The sequence below is a fragment of the Pungitius pungitius genome, chromosome 10, assembly GCF_949316345.1.
Source record: "Pungitius pungitius chromosome 10, fPunPun2.1, whole genome shotgun sequence".
NCBI lineage: Eukaryota > Metazoa > Chordata > Actinopteri > Perciformes > Gasterosteidae > Pungitius > Pungitius pungitius.
The window spans coordinates 17,043,783-17,067,374 of record NC_084909.1 but is presented as its reverse complement, the minus strand read 5'-3'; the positions used below and the strand labels follow the sequence as shown (position 1 = coordinate 17,067,374).

Genomic DNA, 23,592 nt, shown 5'->3' with positions numbered 1-23,592 from the left:
GGCAACACGTCAGGAGGATCGAGCTCAGGGAACCATGTTCAAAAGGAAACATTTAAGCAGCATGTGTTCGCGCATACCAATATGGCTGGAGCTTTTATTGCACAAAAGATGACAGTTGAAGTTGTTACAAACATATCAAAGCTTTGTAAACAGCGAAGCAGCTCAGAGTCCCTGTTGGGGGGGGGGGGGGGGGGGGGGCTGGGTTCAATGATTTTGAAACCCATTAGAAAAAACGTTTGGCCTTGAACCCTCAGGACCAACACAAAGCATTGATTACAGTTCTTGGGTCGTGGACGCGGCTCGGTAGTGCCCCCCCCACCGGGATCCGCCTTTCAGTCTCACTGTCCTCCATGTGAGCTAGACAGGTGGATATGTTGACTCTTGATGGAAGTCCAGGGTCCCCCTTCCAGCGGAGCAGTGCCGGGGTTGAACCCACAAAGCGACCCCCCCCAACTCCATGTACGGAGGTGGGCGCTTCAACGCTACAAAGACAGACAGAAATGGCACATTGCTTGTTGTTGTTCTCTATTCTACATGTAAATAGGATTTGGGATATTTTTTTGTTCTTTTTCATAGGGTTGGCTATGAGGCAGAAGGAAGAGGAGCCAGAAACGCAGCACAAGTCTTTTCCAGGAAGTGAGGTGACATCTCTATGGTGTCTGTGCCATGCCGCGACTAGACTTAATCTTCTCCAGTCTTTTAGAGAGGTGACTGTTGTTTGACTCGAGTTCATCGACCTTGTCCAGTGCTGATCGCAGCTGTTGGATCACACAAGAGAGGGGGGGGGAGGTAAATTAGAACAGAGCCTTCTCAAAGGTCCGGCTCGTCTTTCTGTCGTTACGGCGGAAGTAAACTCTACCTCTCTCTGTAATTTCCGTTTCTCCGCCTTCAGCTCGTCCTCCACCTTCTCCGCATTCTCTGCTGCAGACTTGTAGCGCGACACCTGACCCTCGAGTCGGGTCACCTGGAAACCCCCAAAAATACATCAAAAACCACTCCTTAGGTGAGAAAAGCTACTATGAATCAGGATGGTTCTCAGCTTACATTTTGTTCCAAAGCGGTCACTTCCTGCTCCGTCTTCACAAGCTTGAACTTAAAGTCACTTATTTGCCTGCTCGAGTCTCCTGGAACGTTTTAGCAAAAGCAAATCAAATGTAATTGCAACGAGCTATATACATACAGTATAGTGTTTATATGTAATAGTTCTCATGCATCTGTTCACTCACTTTGCAGTTCTATCAAGTTGGGATCGTTGCCATTCTCAAGGACCTCTCTGTCCGGGCTCAGAGTGTTGTCTGTGCCGTTCCTCTGCGTCTTCAGATCCAGCTGGGACTTCAGCTTCTTCACCTGCAGGACACATCGGCTCAATAAAATGACCAATACCATGCTGCTGATGCAGGTCTTCAGCAAACAGCAATCAAAAGGAAGAACTTAGGAACCTGACTATTTGCAGTGTTGGATTGATACACAGCGGCTGCTCCAGTGAGTATTTAGGTTGTAATTCTAAATGAACTACGGTGTGCTCATGTCTAGGGTTGGGTATCGAGAATCGGGACTAGCTTTGCGATTTACCCGGTATCGTTCAAAAGTTTTAAATTCGATTCCTAGTTTCGATTCTCAGTCGGCCGGCGCCGACCGGAAGTAGAAACCGCTGAACACCAACGAAGAAGCGTCCACCGGAAGTGTTGGCGTAACAGCGCGATCGAACATGGATAGCGTCCCGCTTGTTGTGAATTTGTGACGCATCAGACTAGTGTGCGCGCGGGTGCCGGGTGGCCCGAGCGGATCTGTCCTATCTGTTCAAATGAGCAGTGAGGCTGGCGCTGCAAAGAAAAAAAAGATTGTGCTAGCACCCCCCTGTCGACCGTTAGCACCCCCCCGTCAGCGAAAGTGTCCCTGATTTGGGTTTGGGAGAGTCCGCTGCCTCTTCCTCTGGCTCCAAGCGTTAGTGTGTAAATGTTTTTGTGAGGTTTCAAAAATAAAGCTCTCTTGAGGAAAGTGTACCCCTGTTAAAATATATTAATAATAGTTTGAAAACAGCCCTGTTAGAAATTCATAGTAAAGTTAATAAAAGTTCATAGAATTAACATTGATGGAGAAGGTCAGACTATTTCCTTCAGCTAGCTCATTTAAAATATCTTAAACTTAAACTTTTTTGACCCTGCCTCTTAAAAGAATCTGAATCGAGAATCCCTGGGAACCGGAATCAAAACCAGGAATCGGAATCGTTCAAATTCAAACGATACCCAACCCTACTCATGTCCATGCTGGTCAAGGAACAGGACTCAATAGCACAGAAGAAGATTGACATTGGCATTCCCTCTGTTCCTAAACAAATGTTATCATTTGGTTTTCTTGGTCACTACTGCTAAAGCATTTTTGTGCATTAAATGCATTTAGACCAGGTGGTCAACCCTTGTGTGGTGTCTTCCTAAAGACTTTAGTGTCTTGATACTCATAGGAGTTGCTCCTAGTGCGCTAAACACAGTATGTTCTGTTTGAAATAGACAGAAGTGAAAAAGGAAAGCTCCCATTTGTCGATAGTTATTCAGCAGACGTTCTCATGACTAATGTTCTTTTTCTCACTTTCCCTGATTGTCTCCATTTGTTCACTTATAACATAAATATACACCTATATGTAGAATTCCTCTCCTTTATAACCACCGCCTCCAGCCCCTGCACTGAGGTGACTCGTAGGCTCCTTTATGTTTATAGTAACGGGACAAACCCATATACACAAGTGGAAAGATATCACATTGCGAGAAGTCGCTATTTACACAAGTTACGATTTAAAAATGAAAAATCAAGAACACACCTGCTCGATCATTTTTTCCCGCTCGTCCACCAGCTTCCTCAGCCGAATCTCTGAGAGATAAAACACACGTTAGAGAAATGGAACGTCGTGGATCACAAAAACATTCTAGAAAATGATCACCGCTGCTGCCATCCGTCTTTGAGTATAAAGTAGTTCACATACCAGGGGTGGGAGGAACCAAGGAGATGATGGGAGTGCTCGGGGGAGGTTGATGCATGCAACAGCGCAGGCTTCCATGGGGGAGGGATGGAGTGGAGTGTGTGTGTGGAGGAGGGGGGAGGGGTGGGGGGGGGTTAGGGGTTGTTAGCATGCACAAATTGTGGAGTAGAGTGTCAATGCAAGAGCACATTTCCACTACGCGACCACTCTGAGGTACAACAACACATGAGACCTACATGGAGACATTATGCACTGTTCATTCCAACAAAAAATGCATTTAGATCAACTTTTCAAGGTGTTAACAGCAGGGCATTTATTGGCATTTTTGCAACAAAATTAAAATTAAAATGCACGTATCACATCCCATTATTGTCCATGGAAATAGCATTCAAACACGGTATCACTCCTGAGAACAGATCAGGGCCTCCAAGCACTTTTTAATTACATTTTAATCATCAGAATTACAGGTGCAACATGTAAAAGCTAGTTGCTAACCAACAAATGAATAATTAACATAAACGTTGTTTTAATTATACACCTGTGGAATGAACAAGTCGTAGATTGTAGCGAGAGGAAAAGTAATGCGATGCTGTCCCTCCAAGACTCATCACCAGCAGCAGCAGCGTGATGAATGTGCAATAATAACAACCCATGTCACATGACATAGCAGGATATTGTCCAGTAGTGAGATCCACCATCACCGTGCAGGTTATGCTCTGGTAGCGGTTCTGACATCTGTCCTTTAGACGGCTCACACACACTCAATTCAAAATGATTGACAAACATATATTTATTTTGAAAGGGGTATATTACAGGACCAAGCGAAGACTGATGAAGTGATCTATATCCCTACTACATACCCTCTCTACACTAAGACATCTTACAGTCCTCTTTGCCCTTGCCCTTGCCTCTCTTGCTGGTCCTCTTCATCTCTTTCCCTGCCTGCTGGGGCTCCTTACTGCTGTCCCCTTGTGCTCTCTGAGGGAGATCTTCATGCTTAGCGGCATCTAGTCCTTCCTCTACGGGCAGAGACGCCACTTGGTCGATGTCCTCTGCAACAACACACACCTCTCCTTCCTCTGGAATGTGCTCATCTGCTTCCTCTAAAATCTCAGTCTGCTTTTCAGACACGAGTTCCATGCGTTCCGCCTGCTGAGACGAGGCGTCCTCACGGGAGTTTGGGTTGTCTGAAGGTCCGGTGTCTCCCCGGTGGCCCCCATCGCGCGGGCCTTCCGCTGGCTCGTCTGCGCCATCCGCACCTGTCGAACTACCATCGTTGCCTTCGTCCGGCATGACTTCAACTCCCTCTTCCACTTCTTCCAGACTGGGGTTTCCCAGGAGACTTGTTGCTACGGCAGAGTCCATGTCGTCGAAATCAAAAGAATGGCCTTCATCCTCTTCATCGGTATCCCGCAGGGTGGGTTGAGAGACATCTTCATCCTCGGGCTCGTCTTTGCTGGGTTCATGTGATTGCGGACTCTCGCTGTGCGGATCATTTGAGCTCATTTGGTTTCCACATTCTGGATCAGCTTGGTGGTCCTGCTCCGATGACAAACAGATCTCCGTGGCTCCTCTGGGAGAGTCGGACGTTTGCAATGCGTCTGTGGTATTGATCTTTTCGGTCTCAGAGGATACTTTGGCAGCGGACTCGTCCTGGCTTCCGTGACCCAGTTCAGCCTGCACTGCTCCAACTGTCTCTACCAGACTCTTCACAGAGTCCAAGCCATCAGGGTTTTCTGTTAATGATGCGCTGTCACAACAGTCCCCACTTTCAGTAGGCGAGTGGTCTGGCTCGACTAAATCTTCAGGGATCAAGCGTCTGTCCAGCTCCTCCTCTTTGGTTCTGTCTGCTTTTAGCTCTGAATCTCCCCCATTAGGAGCCTCCTCCGGACCGCCACAAGAAACCTGGACCAAAGCGTCAGCGTTGCACGAGTTCTGTGCTGCCGGCGGCGTTGAGCCAGACGAGTTGTCGGCGGAGACATCAGGGGAGGACTGGGACTGGGACGCCTTCTCCTTACTCTCAGGGTGCCTTGTGGGTTCAGATGGATCCGCAGCAATGTCCTCATTGCTTAGGACATGCAATTCTTCGTTGTCCTTACAGCTGGTTTCAAAGGCGTTCTTTGGGTTTTTAGTGGCACAATCAGATTGCATCGCATCGACAGAACCAACTTGATCCTCTACACTTTGAACAACATGAGACTCACCGTGGATGACAGTGGACGAGCCATCTGTGCTCTCAGCGCCTTTAGCGGTGACAGTGAGATCAGAAGTGCTGAGGTTGGTCTCTGGAACCGGACTTACAGATCTAGCTCCCAGCTCCTCTACTTTGTCAGGTTCCACAGTTTGTTCCTCATCTCGCTCATCCTTTCTGCAGTCATTGAGAGTTTTATTGGGAGAAATAGGTTTAGCGAGAGCCACTGCCTCTACGTCTTTTACAGTTTCAGTTTCCAGATTTAGTCCCCAGCTGTGTTTGTCTGTAACATTATCCATCATTTCTTCTTCGGGAGTTGCTGGAGGTTTCGTTTCCACCTCGTGCTGGTGGTCTTGCTCATCTGTAACAGGTTCGACTGCTGCTTCCGTCAGCGATTCATTGGTAAAATTGGGGTCCCTGGGTTCTTTATCCACCCTTGGCTCACCGAGGGATCCACTAGCAGAGCCGTGGAGTCCGGGTTCTGCTGGTGGCCCATTATTCTTTGCACCCAATTTGTTGTGAATTTCTTTTTTGCCCTTTTCTGGATCAGATCCTTCATTCGCTTGGTTCTTATCCTCGTGAGTTCCTTTCTTTTTACCTCGCCGCTTCCTTTTCTTCTTCTTCCCTGAAGCAGCGGCGCCCTGAGGCTGACATTTACCCGGCATCTCCTCCGCCTCGTCGTTCTCTGCCTCTTCTGCCTCCTCGGGCTCTTGCTGGTGTTCAGTGTTTGACACGGTCTGGTTGCCCTCATCGCGTAAACTTTCTGTCAAAACATCAACTATTTGCTGAGGACATGATTTTGTACTTTGCAGGTCGCTGCCTCCATCTTCCGGTTTGTTGTGTTGTTCCTTAATAAGGTTTTCACAGGACTCTCTGAGGTCATCACAATTTGAGTTAACACTTTGGACTTCGGGTTCCATCTCCCTTACATCTCCCCCTTTGGGTATTTTGGTTATTGGAACATTTCCCTCAGAACTTTTTACAATCTCTTGAAGCTGAGGGCTGCAAATGATTCTATCTTTGGCTTCTGTGATTGATCGATCAATAACATTCAAGTCCTCGACGAGGGCACCTTTGGCAACATTTTGTTCTCCTGTATCTGTGTCCTGTATCTCCTCGAAGCATGTTGCTGGTTCTTCTCCAGATGTTTCCAGAGTGGACACACCAGCAGCAGTACAGAGTGCATCACAGCTCACGTGATGCAGTTTTACTTCGTCAAACATTAGTCGATGCTGCTCTGGAGCCGCCTCTTCCTCTCTGCTACTTCTCAACGGAGTCTCCTCTGTGTTGCCTGAGAGATCATGAAGAGTACTCAGTGATGGAGGGACAAAAGGTGATGACTCAAGAAATGATTTTCAAAACTGTAATCTTCACGAGGAAGTGCATCAGCAGAAGTCAAGGTAAGGCAGAACACCTGATTGCTGCAGTTGTCAGGAAGAGAAGCACAGAGCCAAGATGACCAGGAGAGGCACAAGAAGAAGAAGAAGAAGAAGAAAGGCAGGAAGAACGCCAAATGTACGTTCTTGATTCCCAGCACATCGATCAACACAAGAAGAATCCAGCTGCTTTAGAGATGTATACATTATGGTATTCTATGTATAGGAGACATTCCTTACATATAGTATTTGCATCTAAATCATTATCAAATGCTTTATAACATAAACCCTGTTGGTGTGAGGTACGAGTTAGCTTAAATGATGAAAAGGTGCAAGAGAACCAAATCAAAAGCCAAAACATTGATAATGATAACAAGGGTGAAGGAGGTGAGAAGGAAGCCCCCAGGGGTTCAGAAGCATGCAGAGCATGTAAGTCTCAAAAGTAAATTAAGAGGTTAGATAGATGCTTTCTGAAAGGATAAGGCTGGCGTCTCTCTAGATTTTATTTTTGACAAATTTCAAACGAAAGCTCTTTTCCGTTGTAACTAGTCTGTGGCTCTCGTCTGGTCGGCAGCACAAGATTTTTGGCTCAAACTCAGGAATAAACTTTCATTCTTCAGACAAATGCAGAACATCACCAGACTTATCCTTTCAGACAGAAATAGAAATGTGACAGTTAGAGACTTGACATCCACGAGCACAACAGTGGGAACTGAAGAGTTAATTCAGAAATTTTAAATCAACCACTTGGATCAGATATCCATTGTCAGAGAATATCTACTGGCTTTATATGTGGATTGCATAATATTTCTGTTCCATCATTACTGTAAAGCATTTTGGACTGAAGGCCTTGAGACAGTTTAAGGTTTACCGAGCATGCTGTGGCCCTCCGTCGGGGTGCTCTGAGAGTCTGCAGCCGGTTGGGTGACAGGGTCTACACCGGGGGACTCCGCCACCTCTGCCTCCCCCAGCTCTCCATTGATGTTGAGATCAGGACCCAGTACTATTCCATGTTTCTAGAAAGAGCAGGTAAGAGACAAACACACACCGTCACCATAAGCCACAATGGAAACACTGTATGTAAATAAAGCAGACACATACCAAATATATTTGCATATATATTTCCAATAATGCACAATATGGTTCTCTTTATAGCTTTAGTTACCGTGACAATATTCAAAACTTTACCACCCAAAAGTACACACACAGGACCCTGACTGAGTACCTTCAGAATGTCTTTCAGCTTCACCGTCTCTTCCCTGAGCTCATCTCGCTCAATGCGAATAGCGTCCGTATATTCTTTCTGTCGCTCTAAGGCCTGAGCAGAGCAGCGTGGTGCCAAACAGACGGAAGAGGAAAATGGACCAGAGAGAAGAAGGGGAAGAAAAAAAGCTGGCATTCAGTTTCGTGCAAAGGAAGTTCTGATTCCACGTGGTTAAAAGTGAATGCTGAAGATCAACCAAAAGCACAAAACTGGCAGCCTAGGGCTCAGAGGCCGTACCCCAATCTTCTTATCCTTCCACTCCACCGTCTCCTGCAGGTCAGAGATTTCTCTAACAAAACCTTCCTGCTTGATACGCAGCTGACGGATGTCCTAAACAGCAGCAGAAGGAAAGCAAGGTTGAGATGTAGAAAGAGTAGGAAAGAGAAAAGCAGTGCATGCATGTACAGAGTGTGAGCAAAAAGAAAGCAGAGCAACGCGGCCTTTCTAGGTGACTGACGCAGTCAAAAGAAGGCCTTTTACTTTTAATCACATCGGCCTTCTGAGCCAATGGGAAGCGCCATTTCTGTACCTTCACACTAAGGGACAAATACTCACATTTAGCAGCTCTTCACTTTGTTTTAGCGTCTCTTTCATTTCAGTGAACTGGAACTGAAGCAAAGCGTGGCTGTGTTTCTCTCGCTCGTATTCCTGTGAGGAACAACAATTATTTATATTCAATAGAAACAGCCAACTCATTACACACCCCATTCCCAAACATCACAGCGATGCTACCGAGGACGCTGTCCTCATTGAAACATTATGTAACCCTAACTAAATATGAAGCAGGCCTGAATAATAAACCTACAAGGACAGAACTGAGCCACACGTGGTTTGTTGTACCTTGACTTTGTCCTCGTACCCTCGGCGGGACTCACACAGCAGCTCCTCCAGCTCCATGAGCGAGTCCTTCAGCGTGTCCACCTGGTACATCAGGTTGTTCTTCTCGTTATCCAGCTGGGCATTGGACACCATGGCCTTACGGTACTTCTCCTCAACTTCTCCTAAAGCATCCTGATGTCATGGCACAAAGACAACAGAAGAACATCAGCTTTGGTGTAACAGGTGGGTGCAGCTGGCAGACAATTCCAGACCATGCAATCATCTACCTGCACAGCTGTGTACCATGTTAAGTCTATATGTTAAGTGTAGGCTCTCTCACACCCCCACCCCCACACCCACACACAATGCAACATGCAGACTCGTCTTTAACAGTTTGCCAAGTTAGAAAACTTAAGCCCAGAAAAATTCAAAAAAGTGAGAATGCCTGACAGCAGCCCAGCATTTGAGCCTCAAAAAAGGAATCAAGTTAAATCTCCTTCCATAAGGGGGTCTGATCCCTGAGGGCAATTCCTCGGCAGAGGTCAACCAGCTGTTCTGCTCCTCTGCTTGGTGTACGCATTCGTCTCGCTCGCTCGTCTTTTTAGACACACCAAACATGTGGAATACGCATACCACATCCTTTATCATATAAATAACAGACCATCAGCGTCTTTTCTTGTTGGCCTCCAGGGGTTTCGGGCTGAGTGGATTCATAACCACTGATCGAGCTGCCTTACTGCGGTTATATTAGCGTCAATGTGTTTTGGATTTGTACCTCTTCTGGAGCAGCATTCCTGGTTCTAAAATAGTTAATGGAGAGTGTCAGCTCTCTCTATTGTGTCTGTTGGTTTATTGCCCGAATAACAATTTGCCTTGATATTTCACTGCATATCTGAACCACAACAAGGGTTGAATCATCAGAGGAGGAAGTTAGGGACAGCAAACCTATTAGTGAACAGTGACTCTGGTCTTTTGCGCTTATATACCTTGACTTCTTTTAGGTTCTGTGTGTACTTGGATTCCACATCTTGAATCTGATCCTTCAGTTCGTGAATCTCCTGGTGAAGAGTCAGCGGCAGTAAGCAAACAGTGACGCCATCAGAAGAGGTGATGATTCACAGATTAGACAGCGAGGAGAAAAGCCACTCAGCGTTTGTAGAAGGAATGAAAATTAGCACAACAGCATTTCAGTCCTTCTGCTACATCCACTCCTTTCCTCTTGTGAGCCTTAAGAGGACTAGAGGGACATCCAGTGACCCTCATGTGTCGTGGGAAAAGGAAGCTCTGTGGAGAAGTGACTGCTTTTCTACTGTTCTTAGGATTGTTTTAATGTGTAAATACTTCAATTTGATAAAGAGCCCAGTGTGTAGCTTTTGTGGGGATCTATTATGAATGGCATATTATGAATACTCTTAAAGTAGGAATGGCTGTGTCTTAGGTATAATGAGCCCTTCAGAGGACACTGTTTCTACGGTCGCCCAGATGAGACAAAGCAAACTCTTTACCTTACTTTAGATACAACCAGATCTTACACATACAGTATTTTAACTATTACCTTGATTTCCCGTATAGAAGTCTCTGCATCTATAGTAATGGCCGTCTCGCCACTTCCTCTCCGCGAGGATGTCCCGCCTACCGAGGTGAGGGTCGCTGCAGTCAAGGCAGAAGCTGCTCGCGACCCCTGAAGAAGAGAATTCATTACACAAATGGCTTTTTGCATTCTGCTGTTGGTGAAAAACAGCTGAACAACATTCACAAACAAATGATATCAACGGCCAAAACTATTTTTTCACAAGGAAAAAAATACAAAAAAAATGTTCTCGCATTAAGAAGTGATGAAGGAATAAATATGTATTGATCAGAATCTATATGATGTCCCTTTACATACACAGCATGCAGTGATGTGATCCACTCACCTTCTCAAGATAATCTCTGTCCTCCACCTGTTAAGACAAAGAAAATAAGTTAGAGCAAACAGATGGTGACCGAGGAGACGAGCTGAGGGAGGAAGGGAAATCCCAAAATCCTCACAACGGGCACAAAGGTGTTAGAATAAACAACATAATGCAAATAAACCGTAGGCAAAGAGTCAAATATCCCCAAAACAAAAAGCGCACCATCAAACCGATCATGTGTTAAAAACAGACACATCTACAGCTTGTAACCACACACCCAGGAGTTGACCTCTGACACAAACACAGGGTACGATCAGCCCTTCCTGCAGGGTCAAGTGCACAGAAAGGAAGGCAACAGGTAACCAAACAGGAAGTGACCTCCTGCGGCGGCAAAGCCACTCACATGGGGAAAGTCAGGAATAGTAACATCGTCCAGGTCCTGGGGGAGACCGCCGCTACCGGCCGAGCTCCTCAGAAAACTGGCAACGGAGCCGCTGTGTTCCTGCGCCAACCACCAGGGGGCGATGCAGAGCAACAGAGAAACAAAAAACATCTAAGCTTGTTTCTCATGTTCTTTCCCATCAGAGATCATTAGAGAATGAATTATATAACTCATCTCTGTCGACACACACTATAGTGCTGTTTTCAAAACTGAAAAAAAGGGTTACACACAAAATACTGTGTTTTATACACAAGTTTTTTCCACATCCAATTCTACAAACCATGCCAAGAAATCATCATGTAATCATCCTTTTGACACGCACACACAAAATGTTGTACACTGGGTTCACACATATGGTTACAAAGCCTTATCTCCCTCTAAACCCCAGGGTTGCTAGCAGGGTGTCTGGGTGGGTGAGCTCACCACTGGGCTGGTGCGGGCCGAACCGGCCCTTGACGAGGCTCTGGAGCCAGAGCTGCGATAACTAGAGTACTGTAAAGTCTGCAGAGGAAACACACCGTCACGGTTCTGGCTGCAGCTGGAGGCAACACGCAAACAAGCACGTCCATGCAACTTTTTCAAAATGTATCCTTCCATTTGATCTGCTTGGTGCAATCCCTTTGGGTTTAAAATGCTTCCAGAATAAAATGCTTCAGTACCATCCTCATTCTTACACCAACAGCAGCAAAAGCATGCTGGAGGCGACCGATGCCCCGATCACAACCTGCTGAAATGTCCTTGTAGACGACGCACACAATGACAGATTTAAATCAATTACATTTAAGTCCAAAGCAAATTCCATGCAAAAGACACTCAAATGAAAATTTAAAGCAAACATTGCAAAGGACCCGTGTGCTTATTTCCACTCACTGACTTTACATGCATCAAACCAACAACTCCAGGAGAGTCTTACACGAGAGCTGGAGCCAGAGACTCGTTGTGACCCGCCGCCGAGGCCGTCTTCATATAAGGAGCTCTGCACAGGTCACACAAACAGTGCATCAGCACACGGACACACACAACTTTTCTCCTCATCGGTCTTTGGTTTCATTCACAAACAAGGCCTACTGAGACGTGAATGCTGAGTGAAGTTAGAAAGGTAGATCTACAAGTGGTGTAGCTTGAGAAGACGTGGAAGTTAGGGTGGGTGGAAGCTGAGGGGGAAATGAATGGAACCAACCCTGCGATAGAGCTGACTGAGTGACCTGCAGGGCTGAGAGCAGAGGAGGGAGTCTGGAGTAAGGAGCTGCTTTAGCTTAGATTAACTTGGGAAACCTGACATTGAAGGATCATTTCACACTGTGTAATCATTTGTCCTTGTGTTCCTGTTCACAGAGAGGTCAAAGGTCAACTAGCAGCAACAGTGTTTATAGTCTCTGGTCTTTGGCTGTGTACAGACCTGGTAGCCATTTCTGGAAGAGGATAGACCATTGAAGCTGTACAAGTCTGAGGAAGCATAAGAGGCCTGAAACGAGGAAAGAGGAAACACAAGTAAGGAGCAAAGAGAAGGACGCCCAACTTGCACCTGACATTCACCTCTGGAGGTCATGAGTGCAGCTTCTTTTGTATACAGACAGAAATCAGCATGCTCGGCAAAAGGCTAAAGATTAAAATGTAATGTTTAAAAGAAATATTACAGTACTGGGATCAGTAGTACCAGACATCATAGAGCTATAAAATACATACATGCACGTCCATGTCTCCTTGAGAGAAACACAGAAGAGCGTGTTTAGGAACTGTTAAGAACACACCACATGCCTCTATCAATGTTATATTTTAACACCATCACTGGTTGAAAGCCCTAAAGGAACATGATTCAAGCGTTTTATCTCTTATGATATAGTTGACGATAGTCTGCGGTGCAATGCCACCCACCGGCTGCAGGTCTAGTCTGGAGGCACGAGACACCCGGGTGTCATCACTCAGTCTGGAGCTCTGGGGTGGGGGGCACAGGTGATAATATCAAACACCACTCTGACGGCACATGGTTTCAACGCCACCTGGATTCAACGGATTCACACTTGGCAGGCTGGTAGTGGTTTGAAAACGTATGTTTTGGGACAATTATATGCCATGTCTTCTGTTCAGCAGCTTTCCTTCCACATGTAAATGATGCCACACACAACAACCAACAGCATCAAAGGTGCCAGGTATCCAAGGGTCAGCTACTCTGTGGGGGGCAACACGCACCGTGAGATCGAGCCTGGAGGAGCGAGACGCTCTGCTTTCATCACTGAGTCTCGAGCTCTGAGAGCATGAGAGAGAGGAGGCTGATGAGTGACAGTGGGCCCAGAAACGCGCTACAACAGGCCGCATGCAACACACAGCTACTGACCCTGCTGGAGACGACGCTGTAGTCGTCATCACAGCCGCTCCTCTGAGAACAAAGAACAGCGGTCACAAACACACCTCGCTTCAGGACACTTGTGTATCACAGGAGGAAGTATTACATACATCTTTGTGCTTATGTTTCTTCTTTTTCTTTGACTTCTTTATTGAGTCCTTGTGTGAGAGAAAGAACACTGACGGTACATACACAGTAACCACGTTTTCATGAGTTAGCGTCAGTAGGAACACATCACACAGCCAATGCAAAGGGGCAGTTTGTGTTAGGAGGCGTCCCTCATACCGCCCCACTCCCCCATCAAGCTATAAAATCAAATAAACTGATTCAACGATTAAACGGTCTGAGCCAAACATCCTGGATGTCCTACCCTGATTAGAATGATTAATATGAGCTATTTTTTCACATTGCACAGCACAAAAAAAGCAGTGAACATCCAAAAATAAAGCGTGCTGTGTTTTGGTTGGAGCATGGCGGCTCTATGGCACACAGTGTTCTTCTTGTCAAAACCAAATGTAACTGACTCCAAGGTAGTCAAGGCTCCCGAGTGCACATGAGCGAACATAATCCCTTGATGGGATTACCAACGTAGGGAGTTAGTCAACAATCACAGCCCATTCCGGCATATTCCTCATTGCATCAGCTCACTAAATTGGATGTCTACAATTTCAAATTATAGAAGAATATAGAATCCATAAAAAAATTGACAGCCAATGGAGAGAATATCAAACTCAAATTTCCTTCTTGCATGCTTTGTGTTACAAAGAGAAACAAAGACAGGCAGATTTACTCCATGTTTTCTCAAAAAAAACTGTTAGTCACAGCAAGTTTTCAACTCTTACCCCTCCACCATAAGCCCCAACTGCATCGAGATCAGACTGTGCAAGAGGAGAATCATCATCATCATCATCATCATCATCATCACGTGCCACCCAAACTGATAGCACTTTGTCAAGCTATCAAACACAGCCACAAGGTCGGTCTTTGATATTCATGAAGCAAAAAGGTGTGCGATAGCCATTGAGGGAATGTGCTGTTTGAGTGATACTGACCCTGACGCTGCCCCGGCTTCCCACAGACACCCGCTCATCGTCGTCTGAGAGCTGTGGGAGAGACAGATTGAAACGGATGGTTAGGGGTTTATGAAACACTGTGTGTGAGCGACATGACGTGGAAAATAAACCGTAGTCCGTTTCTTCTGCTTGTTATGAATGGTCATTATGATTAATATATCTATTGACCGGAACACTACAGTACAAACATTCATTTGACATTTTCCCGGCGTGGGAGGACCAGGCTACAGAGGAGATGCAGGCAGACTGAGGGCTACAAACCGTTTGTATCCGCGAAGAACGTGAGTACCTCTCACTGTCCTCCTGGATGACGGTGGGGAGGGGGAGGAGGAGGAGAGAGAGAGAGATCAATGAGATGGATGGATGAGGGCGCTAGAGGCCTGAATGACCTTTACGGTCAGTCTTTTCACGGATCTCAGCAACATGACATGTTTCCATTCCCGCCAATAAGATTCATAAACTTAGTCATAAACGATTAGTTTGTTTCATATTAGGATCATGATATTTCATTAGTTTTCAGAAATCATTCTGGGAAACTCATCATCATCAGATGATACGACGTCTGGAAACCAGGTTATAGGACTGACCTTTGGCTTAATTTAAATACATTTGTACAATTCCTGCAATAAACAAATCCAGATCACTTTCATCCAGACATGCAGGTTCTTTAAAACACCACTCAGAGCTAGTAATCTAGCAGACACCCAGAAACAGATGGACGAGCATTAAAGGAATTACTTAAAACACTGCAGTTAGTCCAATGAAAAGCCACACACACTACGTACATATGAGTACACTCGTATCCAGCCGGTCTGGGACAAGTCCAAAAAAAGTGACCTAAGTGGGGAATTCAACACAGTAAATCCCATGCAGTGCCACACCAAAAGGGCAGATGGCCAGGCTGATTCAAAGCCATGGCCCACCCCTCTCCTTACAATAAGTGGATTATCGTTAATGGCCAAGCTTTGATTCCTTATAATCTGTTATTTTCTAAAAAGGCTCAACAGGAATTATGTGGAATTCAAACGCAGACTGCACAGTGCAAAAGCCTCCACAGAGGGAGAATGAGTACCACAGAAACACATGCACAGGGTTTAGTGTTTCTAGTGCCGTCATCAGAGCACAGACACTGTACCATCCACTGTTCAATATCTCCCCATTTGCTGTCTGTGCGGTCGTCTAATTTGGTGTCCAAGCCATAATATTTCTATGGGACAGGAGGTGAAAAAGAGAAAACAGAGGTAAACGAACTTCTATTACTTTCTTTGGCAAATTTCAAAGCAGGGATGTACTAGCATGACCATGCAGAAATCAAATGATGTCAGAGGTGGAAACCAGCAGCCGGAGGCCTACCTTCTGCACCTGAAAGATCTACGCCGATGAGAGGTGGAAGAGGAAGATGGGAGGGGATCATGAGAACAGGAAAAAGGAGAGAAACCAGGATCAGGAATGAGACAGACAGACATGTCAGAATGGGCCTTGGGACAGATCAGAGACAGAGAGAATGTACAGAGGCAGGTCTCATGAATGGGAGGTACCTGCCTCTGCTCACAGTGGAAGACCTGTGAGGCTCCCTTGCAGAGTATTACCATGGTTCTTTTAGGTCAGCGTCAGTGGGCCAAAATATGTTCCCACGATCATGAAATAAACAAGTCTTGTGACAATGGCATCTACACGCAGGTACAGAAGACATGAAGATCAGCTGCGGAATTAACATGGAACAACAATCAACATACACCTTTGCCACTAGATTTCTGTTTATGGATCCTGAAGGAATCACGTGACCACGCTGTGCTGTGAGTTTCTGACAATCAATGGAATAGCGTTACTTCTCACTGTATTAAACCATAAAGTGCAGCACGGCCTTGAGGTGTACCGGTATAAGATCTACTTACGGTATGATTTCTCCCATACCGTTCATACCGGTGTTACGCCATAACAACTGAAGTTGCTTTTTGGCATGCGGCAGATTTTATTTTTGCACGTCATCACAGAGCGCCCTGGCGGTCTGAGCTAGTTGTCTTACGTGTGTTGAGAGTGAGTCATGGTTATAACAACAATGAATAACCCACAACAAACTCTCTTTAACGGGGTAAAACACCACGACACAACAGCTTGTGACACAAACATTTTGTAATACTAATAATTGTACATTTATAAAAAATGTCCCCACCGAACTGCATGCTGGGTACAGCTCACAACAAGAAATAACAACTGTTGTTACATGAAAACACGGAAAAGAGCGATAGAGGAGGAACAACACAATGTATGCCCAAGAGAAGAGCTGTGTCTGTTTGGAGGGTCTTTTGTTTTGATAAATCCGAGTCCGTTAGATCAGTCCAAGTTACGTTAGATCAGAAAATGATTTATTGCAAAGACTGTCGAGCCTCTGGTGGCAACACTAGCAGCCAAAACAAGCTAACTCGCCAGCAAGTTGCCCAGCGTGAACAGCTGTTCGGGTAGGCCGTTTGCAGCCATAACACGCTAACTCGCCGGCCAGTTGCGAGCAAGTTGGCCAGCGAGCAGCGAACAGTTTTCGGGGTCAATGAATTAATGTTTTTACTTGAAAAAGCAATACCGTGATATACCGGGATACCGTCAGAATGTTTCTTAATACCGTGATATGGATTTTTGGCCATACCGTGCAGGGCCATGATGAAGTTCTGATTGTGGGAACACTTCTGCGGTCCTGATAATCCTTCAGCCATAGAGTTCTTGAACACTGTTGAGTGGTTAATAAAAGTAGAGCTTCTCACGATCAGAGCCAAACCCTGTATCTTTTCACGAGGCATCAGGTTGATGGTTCATGTATCTTATTCCGAACTCACCACCCGCATAGTTTCCCTCATCGGTACTTGTGTATCCTCTGATATTACTGTTAACAGATATGTCTGAGGAACCAGGGCAGGAAGGCCAGGTCATCACTGGGTCACCAGATTCAAGTCATAGAACGGGTCCAGGTTAGGTAAATTACATTAAATAACAGTGTGTCATAAAATATGCACAGTTCCTTTTTTCCCCATGTGAAATAGATCTTTTTTTCCCCATCCACTTTTATACCACGGTCTCCCTTGTATGCGTGCCCAGCATGTGACTCTCGGCTGACCTCTGCATGCATGGCATCACATCAGCAACCTGAGCAGTCCCAGCAGATCAATGGGAGTCTGAATGCACAGCATTGGTCGAGATGACACTTCACAGCCAGCGCGGCAGCAGACTCAAAGAACGGGCCACCGTGGTCCAGTCATGGAAACAAAGTCACCCCCCCCTTATAAGCAGGGGACATGGAGCATAGAGGTCAGGCTGAAGGGTCTCACTAGGACTATGCAATATTCCGTTTCAACCAGTATAACATTTCCATCCAGTATGAATTTTTCACACACCGTCAAATCTGTGCATAGCAGCAGTCTGAGCTACTTGTCTTACGGGTATGTGTCACATGTGCATGAATAAAGTAATGCTCCAATTTCCCATTATTTCTGCACAAAACATCCCTGTTCATTTTCCCCTCATCATTAGAGAGAAGAATAAACACACCATGGGCCTTATTATTTGACATAGAGGAATACATTACAACATCCTGTGCTACATGAGCTCTGAATATCTCACTCTCTGTTTTGACCTTTTGCATACAAAAAGATGCCAGAAAAGCAAGATAAGAAAATAAAGATCTATGTATAGTGCAGAGCAGATCAGCAACGGACCAGCGGGATCTTGTTTACTTATCTCCAATTACGAGTCTGGACAACCAATTAGCGCGAGCCGCAAGTTACACAATCGGTTGCACATTTGCACCAGTTCTGCTCAACTCACCGAGTTCCCCTTCCTAATCGGGGGGGTTCTCGGGCGCCCGATGAGGGCGGCCCTCAGCCCCCTCCCCGCAAGCCGACGTCCGGCCGTCCTGCTGCCCTCAGGGAGCCAGGAAAGGTTGCATCCTCCGGCAGTCAGCAGGGAACACCGTGGCCGGTCATATAGGAGGGATTACAACGGACCGAATGCACAGATCTGAGCTCGGACCAGAGGAGGCTAACAACAGCGTCTTGTTTGCTGCTACGGGGGCCAATTATCCCACGTCAAGTCCCGTCTTCAATAGGCTAGAAAAACGTCCCTGAGGTGGCTATGAGAGCGGTGGCCCATCGCTCATGTCAGCACCAAGGCGACAACAGCCGCTCCACCGGGCTGGACGGAGGAACACTCTCACGCTAAGCTACTTTAGAACTCGGCTAAGGGGTTTAAGGGACACACAAACACGCTCAGCTTAACAATGCGAATGGCCTGTGTGTTTCTGTGTGCGCACACAGATTGTTACCGTTGTTGCTTCACATCAGTGTTTCTACTGCGGAATAATTGCTCGGAAATGCCGATTATCTCAGTGGGCCTCATTGGGAAAAGGGTTCGCTATAATCAGAAGCAACAACTCTTTTGTAAAATTGTTCTGGAGATAGTTGATCATCTCATTTGTAGGACGTCTTCATGACTGGATTTGCATTCTTTGTTTTTAGCTGACTGGTGACAGGTGAGCGCTGATTATTTGAGTGGAGGGGATTTAACCATAGTTTTGTCTAAGTTTCAAACTTTTCTACCAGATGTTTGTGTGGTTTACAGATAATGTGAATAATTGTTCTGTGTTTATTGACACATTATGGTTAAACCACATTAAGGAGTGACATTCTGCTTTTGGTTTTTCATCTCCACAACCTCCAGAAGTTTCCATGAAAGTAGTTTTCTACAGATTTGGCTTGAGATGCAAACGGTTTAAACCCTTCTGAGAGAGGAATTAGTGAGCCGCTTTGTGGACATTCATCACATTGCTCTGGCTGACCGTGATTAACGTTACAGTGGGAAACTACACGATAAAGAAAGTAGCTCTTTACCAGTTTAATATTTGCTCAGCAATGGAGCACGACATAGGAATGTTGAATGTGTTGTTGAGTGGCTGAAAACAAGAACACAGGTTTGGAACGACACGCTGCACTAGTAACAAACTATCACCAGCATGCCAGTAATGTCACATGTTCAGATGGCCTCAAAGAATAAATCCCTGGGCCAATGGGCTGCAAATTCTCTAAGGCAATGTGCACATAATGTGTTCCTCTCCATTTTGTTGCTTATTAACTTAGAAAATCCCTGGCAGTTCTCCTCAGTGCAACAGTTACAGCAGTCTGTTTACACCTCTGTCCCCTAACCTCCCTCACCCCTTCTGGGATTTAAGCATAAAGCATTGCTGGCAGGAAACGCTTTAGGTCTGAACTGGAAACAACAAACAAGCAACAGGACTGCAAGAATCCTTTTAGTATTGTGGGGTCACGGAGAATAAAGCTATGGGACCGCAGCACCTGGTGAGACAAACATCAACGTATAAGTGGGAGATGAATAGCTGACCTGCCACCAATGCTGAGCTTTATAGAAGGGACACATGTAGGACCACCTTTGTAGGTACAATTTGAAACATGAGAGCGTGTGTGGACTCGTACCTCCTTCTGCTGTCGCTCCAGCTCCTTCATGCGGATCTCTCTGGCCTCTGCCCTGGCTGCCCTCTTGGCTGCAAGCCTGGCCTCGGCCTGAGCAGCAGAAAGAGGAAAAAATAGGAGAGAGTAAAGAAAAAAAAGACAAGTGAGATGGCAGCCAATTCAGCTGGACTAAAGTGGTACACATTCATAAATGATGAACACGCATATGAGTGGAGGCCCAGTCCCTCGACAGAGTTCCTAATAATGTGTGGGTAACGGCAGGGAAAAAGAATACTTTAAAAAAAGACTGCAGTATGTGACAGGGGACTGGACTACCAGTATGTAGAGTATACAGTGTCCTTTGACTGTATTTAGAAGTATACAGCCTGGTGGGAATCTAAGAGAGCCATGCAGACATGCACTCATGACAATGTGGAAATGTTAGTGTGAATTCACATTTCCTTATTTCAAGGCATTCCCTCTGCTCCCTTTAACAGCGAAGCCTTCTCCTTAAAAAGGACCTCTCAGAGAGTGCGTATGCTGTGTACCGTAATTTTCGGACTATAAAGCGCACCTGAATATAAGCCGCACCACCTAAATTTAGAAACATGCGATATTTACACAAAAGGATGATACACAGAAAGTTTTTTAAAATCACCGGAAATACATTTATTTACACGCATTCATACACTAATGACAGGACCTACCATACACAGTGGCACCTGCCCATCAGTGACTAACATTCACACACTGTAGTCAAAGCTAGAGGAGCAATGCTGGGGTTAAGTGTCTTTCTCAAGGGCACATGGACATGCAGGTTAGTCGGGCCTAGGATCAAACTGCCAACCCTCTGATTGGAAGACGGCCGCGCTCCCCCCCCATCACCCACAGTCGCCCTAAGCTAAGAAAACTAAGAAGTTATTAATTGATGGGCCTCATCAAACATTACAGTAAGAATGTCCTCCATTGGGGGTTGAAATACTAGTAGCATTACTAGAAGTACTAGTGATATTAGTAGTAGTAGTAAAAGTCATTTTAGTATTAATGCCATTTGAAATACTAGAAGTACTAGCAATATTAGTAGTCATTGTAGTACTATTTGAAAGACTCAAAAAAAAATCAGAAAGGGACCCAAAAACTAATGAAACATAAGTGATTATGAAAAAAGTATCATGATATCAACAAGCTGTATTTTTAATAAAATGGGTTAGACGTTTGTCAACATTTTAAAGTTTAAATGGTGTTTCTAGCTGAATGATTGGCAAAGCAGAAAAAGTTAACTCCATTGGAAACCATGTTAAAAAAAGTTTATGATTTATATAAATTCAATCATAAGAGCTTAAAAGCTGAAAAGACATAGCAGGAATGTCTGAAAGGAGCTGAACATTTTAATATCTGAACGGTTTTAATAGCTGAAGGTGTTACGGTAAGTGTGTGCTACACAGACTGTGTATCATCCTAGTCTCACTGGGCAAAAAAAAAATACAGTAAAACAATTTGGGGTTCCAGTAACTAAAGCGATCTCAAGGAGGCGACCACATGAATACGTACACACATGGACAAAAAGGCACAATGGTCACTGAAAGAACTTGGAACTGAGAACTAGTGAAAATCAAGAAATTGCTTTTTAATTTTGGTTTAACAGAATAGTAAAAATATATATTTGTCTGGCGTTTTCGGTAACTCAATGAGACTTCTGCACCTGTGGCTCTTGTGAGCAAACTGCTCCAGCGGTCTCAGGTTGGAAGGGCGCATGATTTGCTCTCAGCCCTTCTTTTGTGTGTGTGTTTTGGAAGTTCACTGGGCAGCACATTTCATCCAGATAATCTTGATAGTCTTGAGATTTCATGTACCCTGCACAGATTCAAAACACCCTGTGCCAGATACATTTGCCCAGAACCTAGCAAGAGATTGTAATCACCTTCACCACTTAGCTGGTTGGGAGACTGTTGCCAAGACTCCCCAAAAGACATCCAATGCATTTGTCAAGTAGTAATTTTTCCTTTTGGTTTAATAAGTGGAACTACAGCAAAGAAAGTTTTTTTGCATAGCACATTTGAACAAGGTAATTAAGCTGTCACCTGTGATGCCCCACCCCCTACATCCAGGTCAAGTAGTAGCATCAGTACAGACAGCTTGGGCGCCAAGCTCCTCCTGAACGGGTACCAAGATATCCATTTGAAACAGAATGCTGCCCCGGTAAAAACTGACTTCATCTAATTAAGATTTGTCCCAAATTGCTCTGTGCACACACACACACACACACACACACACACACACACACACACACACACACACACACACACACACACACACACACACACACACACACACACACACACACACACACACACACACACACACACACACACACACACACACACACCTTTGCTCTCAGCAGGACGGAGCATTGATTCTACAGCTTTACTCCAGCTATCTAGCATGGGGTCAACAACCTTAACCACCAAATGTCATTAAATGATTAAACTTGTACAAGACCTTCTGTTAATTTCATTTCGATAAGAGAAAAAAGAAAAGAAAGACATGGTTACCCGATTTCATCAGTTTGGGCTGAAAATATCTGGCTGATATGTCAAAAGCTGTTCTAAATGTAGGCAACATGGGTGGGTGCTGCACTACCACATACAAAACAACACAATGCTGGTGCATGCAGACAATCATATCACACCAAGTTAGACTTTCCTGTTAATGACAACTTCCTTGACACTGAAAATGTGCGGATGCAGTGAGACCGGCCTAACCGCAATACAGATTAAAAGCAAGCGCATTGGAACAAATAACTAAGTTTATTACTAATTTAGCACACTTAAGTCGTATATATGAAGCCTCTGTTGAAGCTGTGACATTACTTATAATAATGCTACGGGATACAATGTAGGTTTTTAACAGCAGTTAAACCTATTTGAACTAGGTCAAGTTATGTCAAATATCGCTCTCAGGGCGACCCAAAGAGAGCATTCAGCATTGAACAGGTTTCTTTTTGCATCTGATTGAATCCTCTGATCAGCCTTTACATTGACCACCAACAAAAACATTTAGAACCAATATCAGAGGACACCGGCTGTTTACAGGAGCCACGCATGACCTGATCAAAATGTGACAATATATTCCAGCAGAGCGAACAGAAAATACAGATTAAAAGGGATAACATTTACACGACCAAACCTAAACATGTGGATGAAGTTTTTGATATGTCAATGGAACGGGCCTTCAAATTAACCTGGGAGTTACTGGTTAAAGGCTGTTTGACTATCAAAAGGAAGTAACTGAAACGGACGCCTCTAATCACCAGTCACCACACATTAGATTAGATTTTGGGATGGACAATCCGTTTTACATTGAAGCGGGTTTGCTGAGCAAGAAATAAGTCATGATCACCTGTGCATGACTGCGTTCCTCACTTACCAGACGCCAGGCGAGCTGGCTCCACCCACCGGGTTTACTACACACCTCAAAACCAACTAAGCAGAATTACTGGGCAAACATCATGCTCCATAAACTAGTGGCTGGCGGTTTGTATTCTTGCAGATATAATAACACAACACTATTTGAGCCACTAGAAGTAGAGTAGAATCCTGGATGATGCGAGAAGTCCACACATGTTCCTCAGAGTGTGTACTGTAGGTGCATCTAGATGGGCCAAAAGATAGATCCCACATCAGCCTTCCTCCTCGGCAGCTATTTATAATGACCTATATGCTCTTTGTTTCTGTCAAATGTGCTCTAATATAGCAGGGGGGACA

General features: G+C 45.1%; 1 protein-coding gene across 10 annotated transcripts in view; it reads right to left on the bottom strand.

The window, feature by feature from the left end:
• Positions 1 to 61: 61 nt before the first annotated feature.
• lrrfip1a (leucine rich repeat (in FLII) interacting protein 1a) overlaps positions 62 to 23,592 on the bottom strand; it is a 33,577-nt gene continuing 10,046 nt past the window's right edge. The window contains exons 2-28 of one of the 10 annotated variants that reach the window (XM_037487702.2): positions 19,853 to 19,939; positions 15,732 to 15,749; positions 15,514 to 15,585; positions 14,640 to 14,681; positions 14,358 to 14,408; positions 14,148 to 14,183; positions 13,416 to 13,463; positions 13,297 to 13,338; positions 13,152 to 13,208; positions 12,837 to 12,896; positions 12,361 to 12,426; positions 11,875 to 11,937; positions 11,385 to 11,462; positions 10,923 to 11,021; positions 10,541 to 10,567; positions 10,180 to 10,305; positions 9,611 to 9,682; positions 8,646 to 8,816; positions 8,361 to 8,453; positions 8,043 to 8,135; positions 7,767 to 7,859; positions 7,413 to 7,557; positions 2,816 to 2,865; positions 1,227 to 1,347; positions 1,045 to 1,124; positions 860 to 964; positions 62 to 758 (exon numbers count right to left, since the gene is read on the bottom strand). In XM_037487702.2, the coding sequence (XP_037343599.1) occupies positions 651 to 758; positions 860 to 964; positions 1,045 to 1,124; positions 1,227 to 1,347; positions 2,816 to 2,865; positions 7,413 to 7,557; positions 7,767 to 7,859; positions 8,043 to 8,135; positions 8,361 to 8,453; positions 8,646 to 8,816; positions 9,611 to 9,682; positions 10,180 to 10,305; positions 10,541 to 10,567; positions 10,923 to 11,021; positions 11,385 to 11,462; positions 11,875 to 11,937; positions 12,361 to 12,426; positions 12,837 to 12,896; positions 13,152 to 13,208; positions 13,297 to 13,338; positions 13,416 to 13,463; positions 14,148 to 14,183; positions 14,358 to 14,408; positions 14,640 to 14,681; positions 15,514 to 15,585; positions 15,732 to 15,749; positions 19,853 to 19,939 (2,103 nt within the window). In that variant the 3' untranslated portion in view covers positions 62 to 650. Of the gene's footprint in view, positions 759 to 859; positions 965 to 1,044; positions 1,125 to 1,226; positions 1,348 to 2,815; positions 2,866 to 3,076; positions 6,457 to 7,412; positions 7,558 to 7,766; positions 7,860 to 8,042; positions 8,136 to 8,360; positions 8,454 to 8,645; positions 8,817 to 9,610; positions 9,683 to 10,179; positions 10,306 to 10,540; positions 10,568 to 10,922; positions 11,022 to 11,384; positions 11,463 to 11,874; positions 11,938 to 12,360; positions 12,427 to 12,836; positions 12,897 to 13,151; positions 13,209 to 13,296; positions 13,339 to 13,415; positions 13,464 to 14,147; positions 14,184 to 14,357; positions 14,409 to 14,639; positions 14,682 to 15,513; positions 15,586 to 15,731; positions 15,750 to 19,852; positions 19,940 to 23,592 lie in introns of those variants that run through there. The other 9 variants (XM_037487692.2, XM_037487693.2, XM_037487696.2 and 6 more) reach the window with 9 other exon arrangements.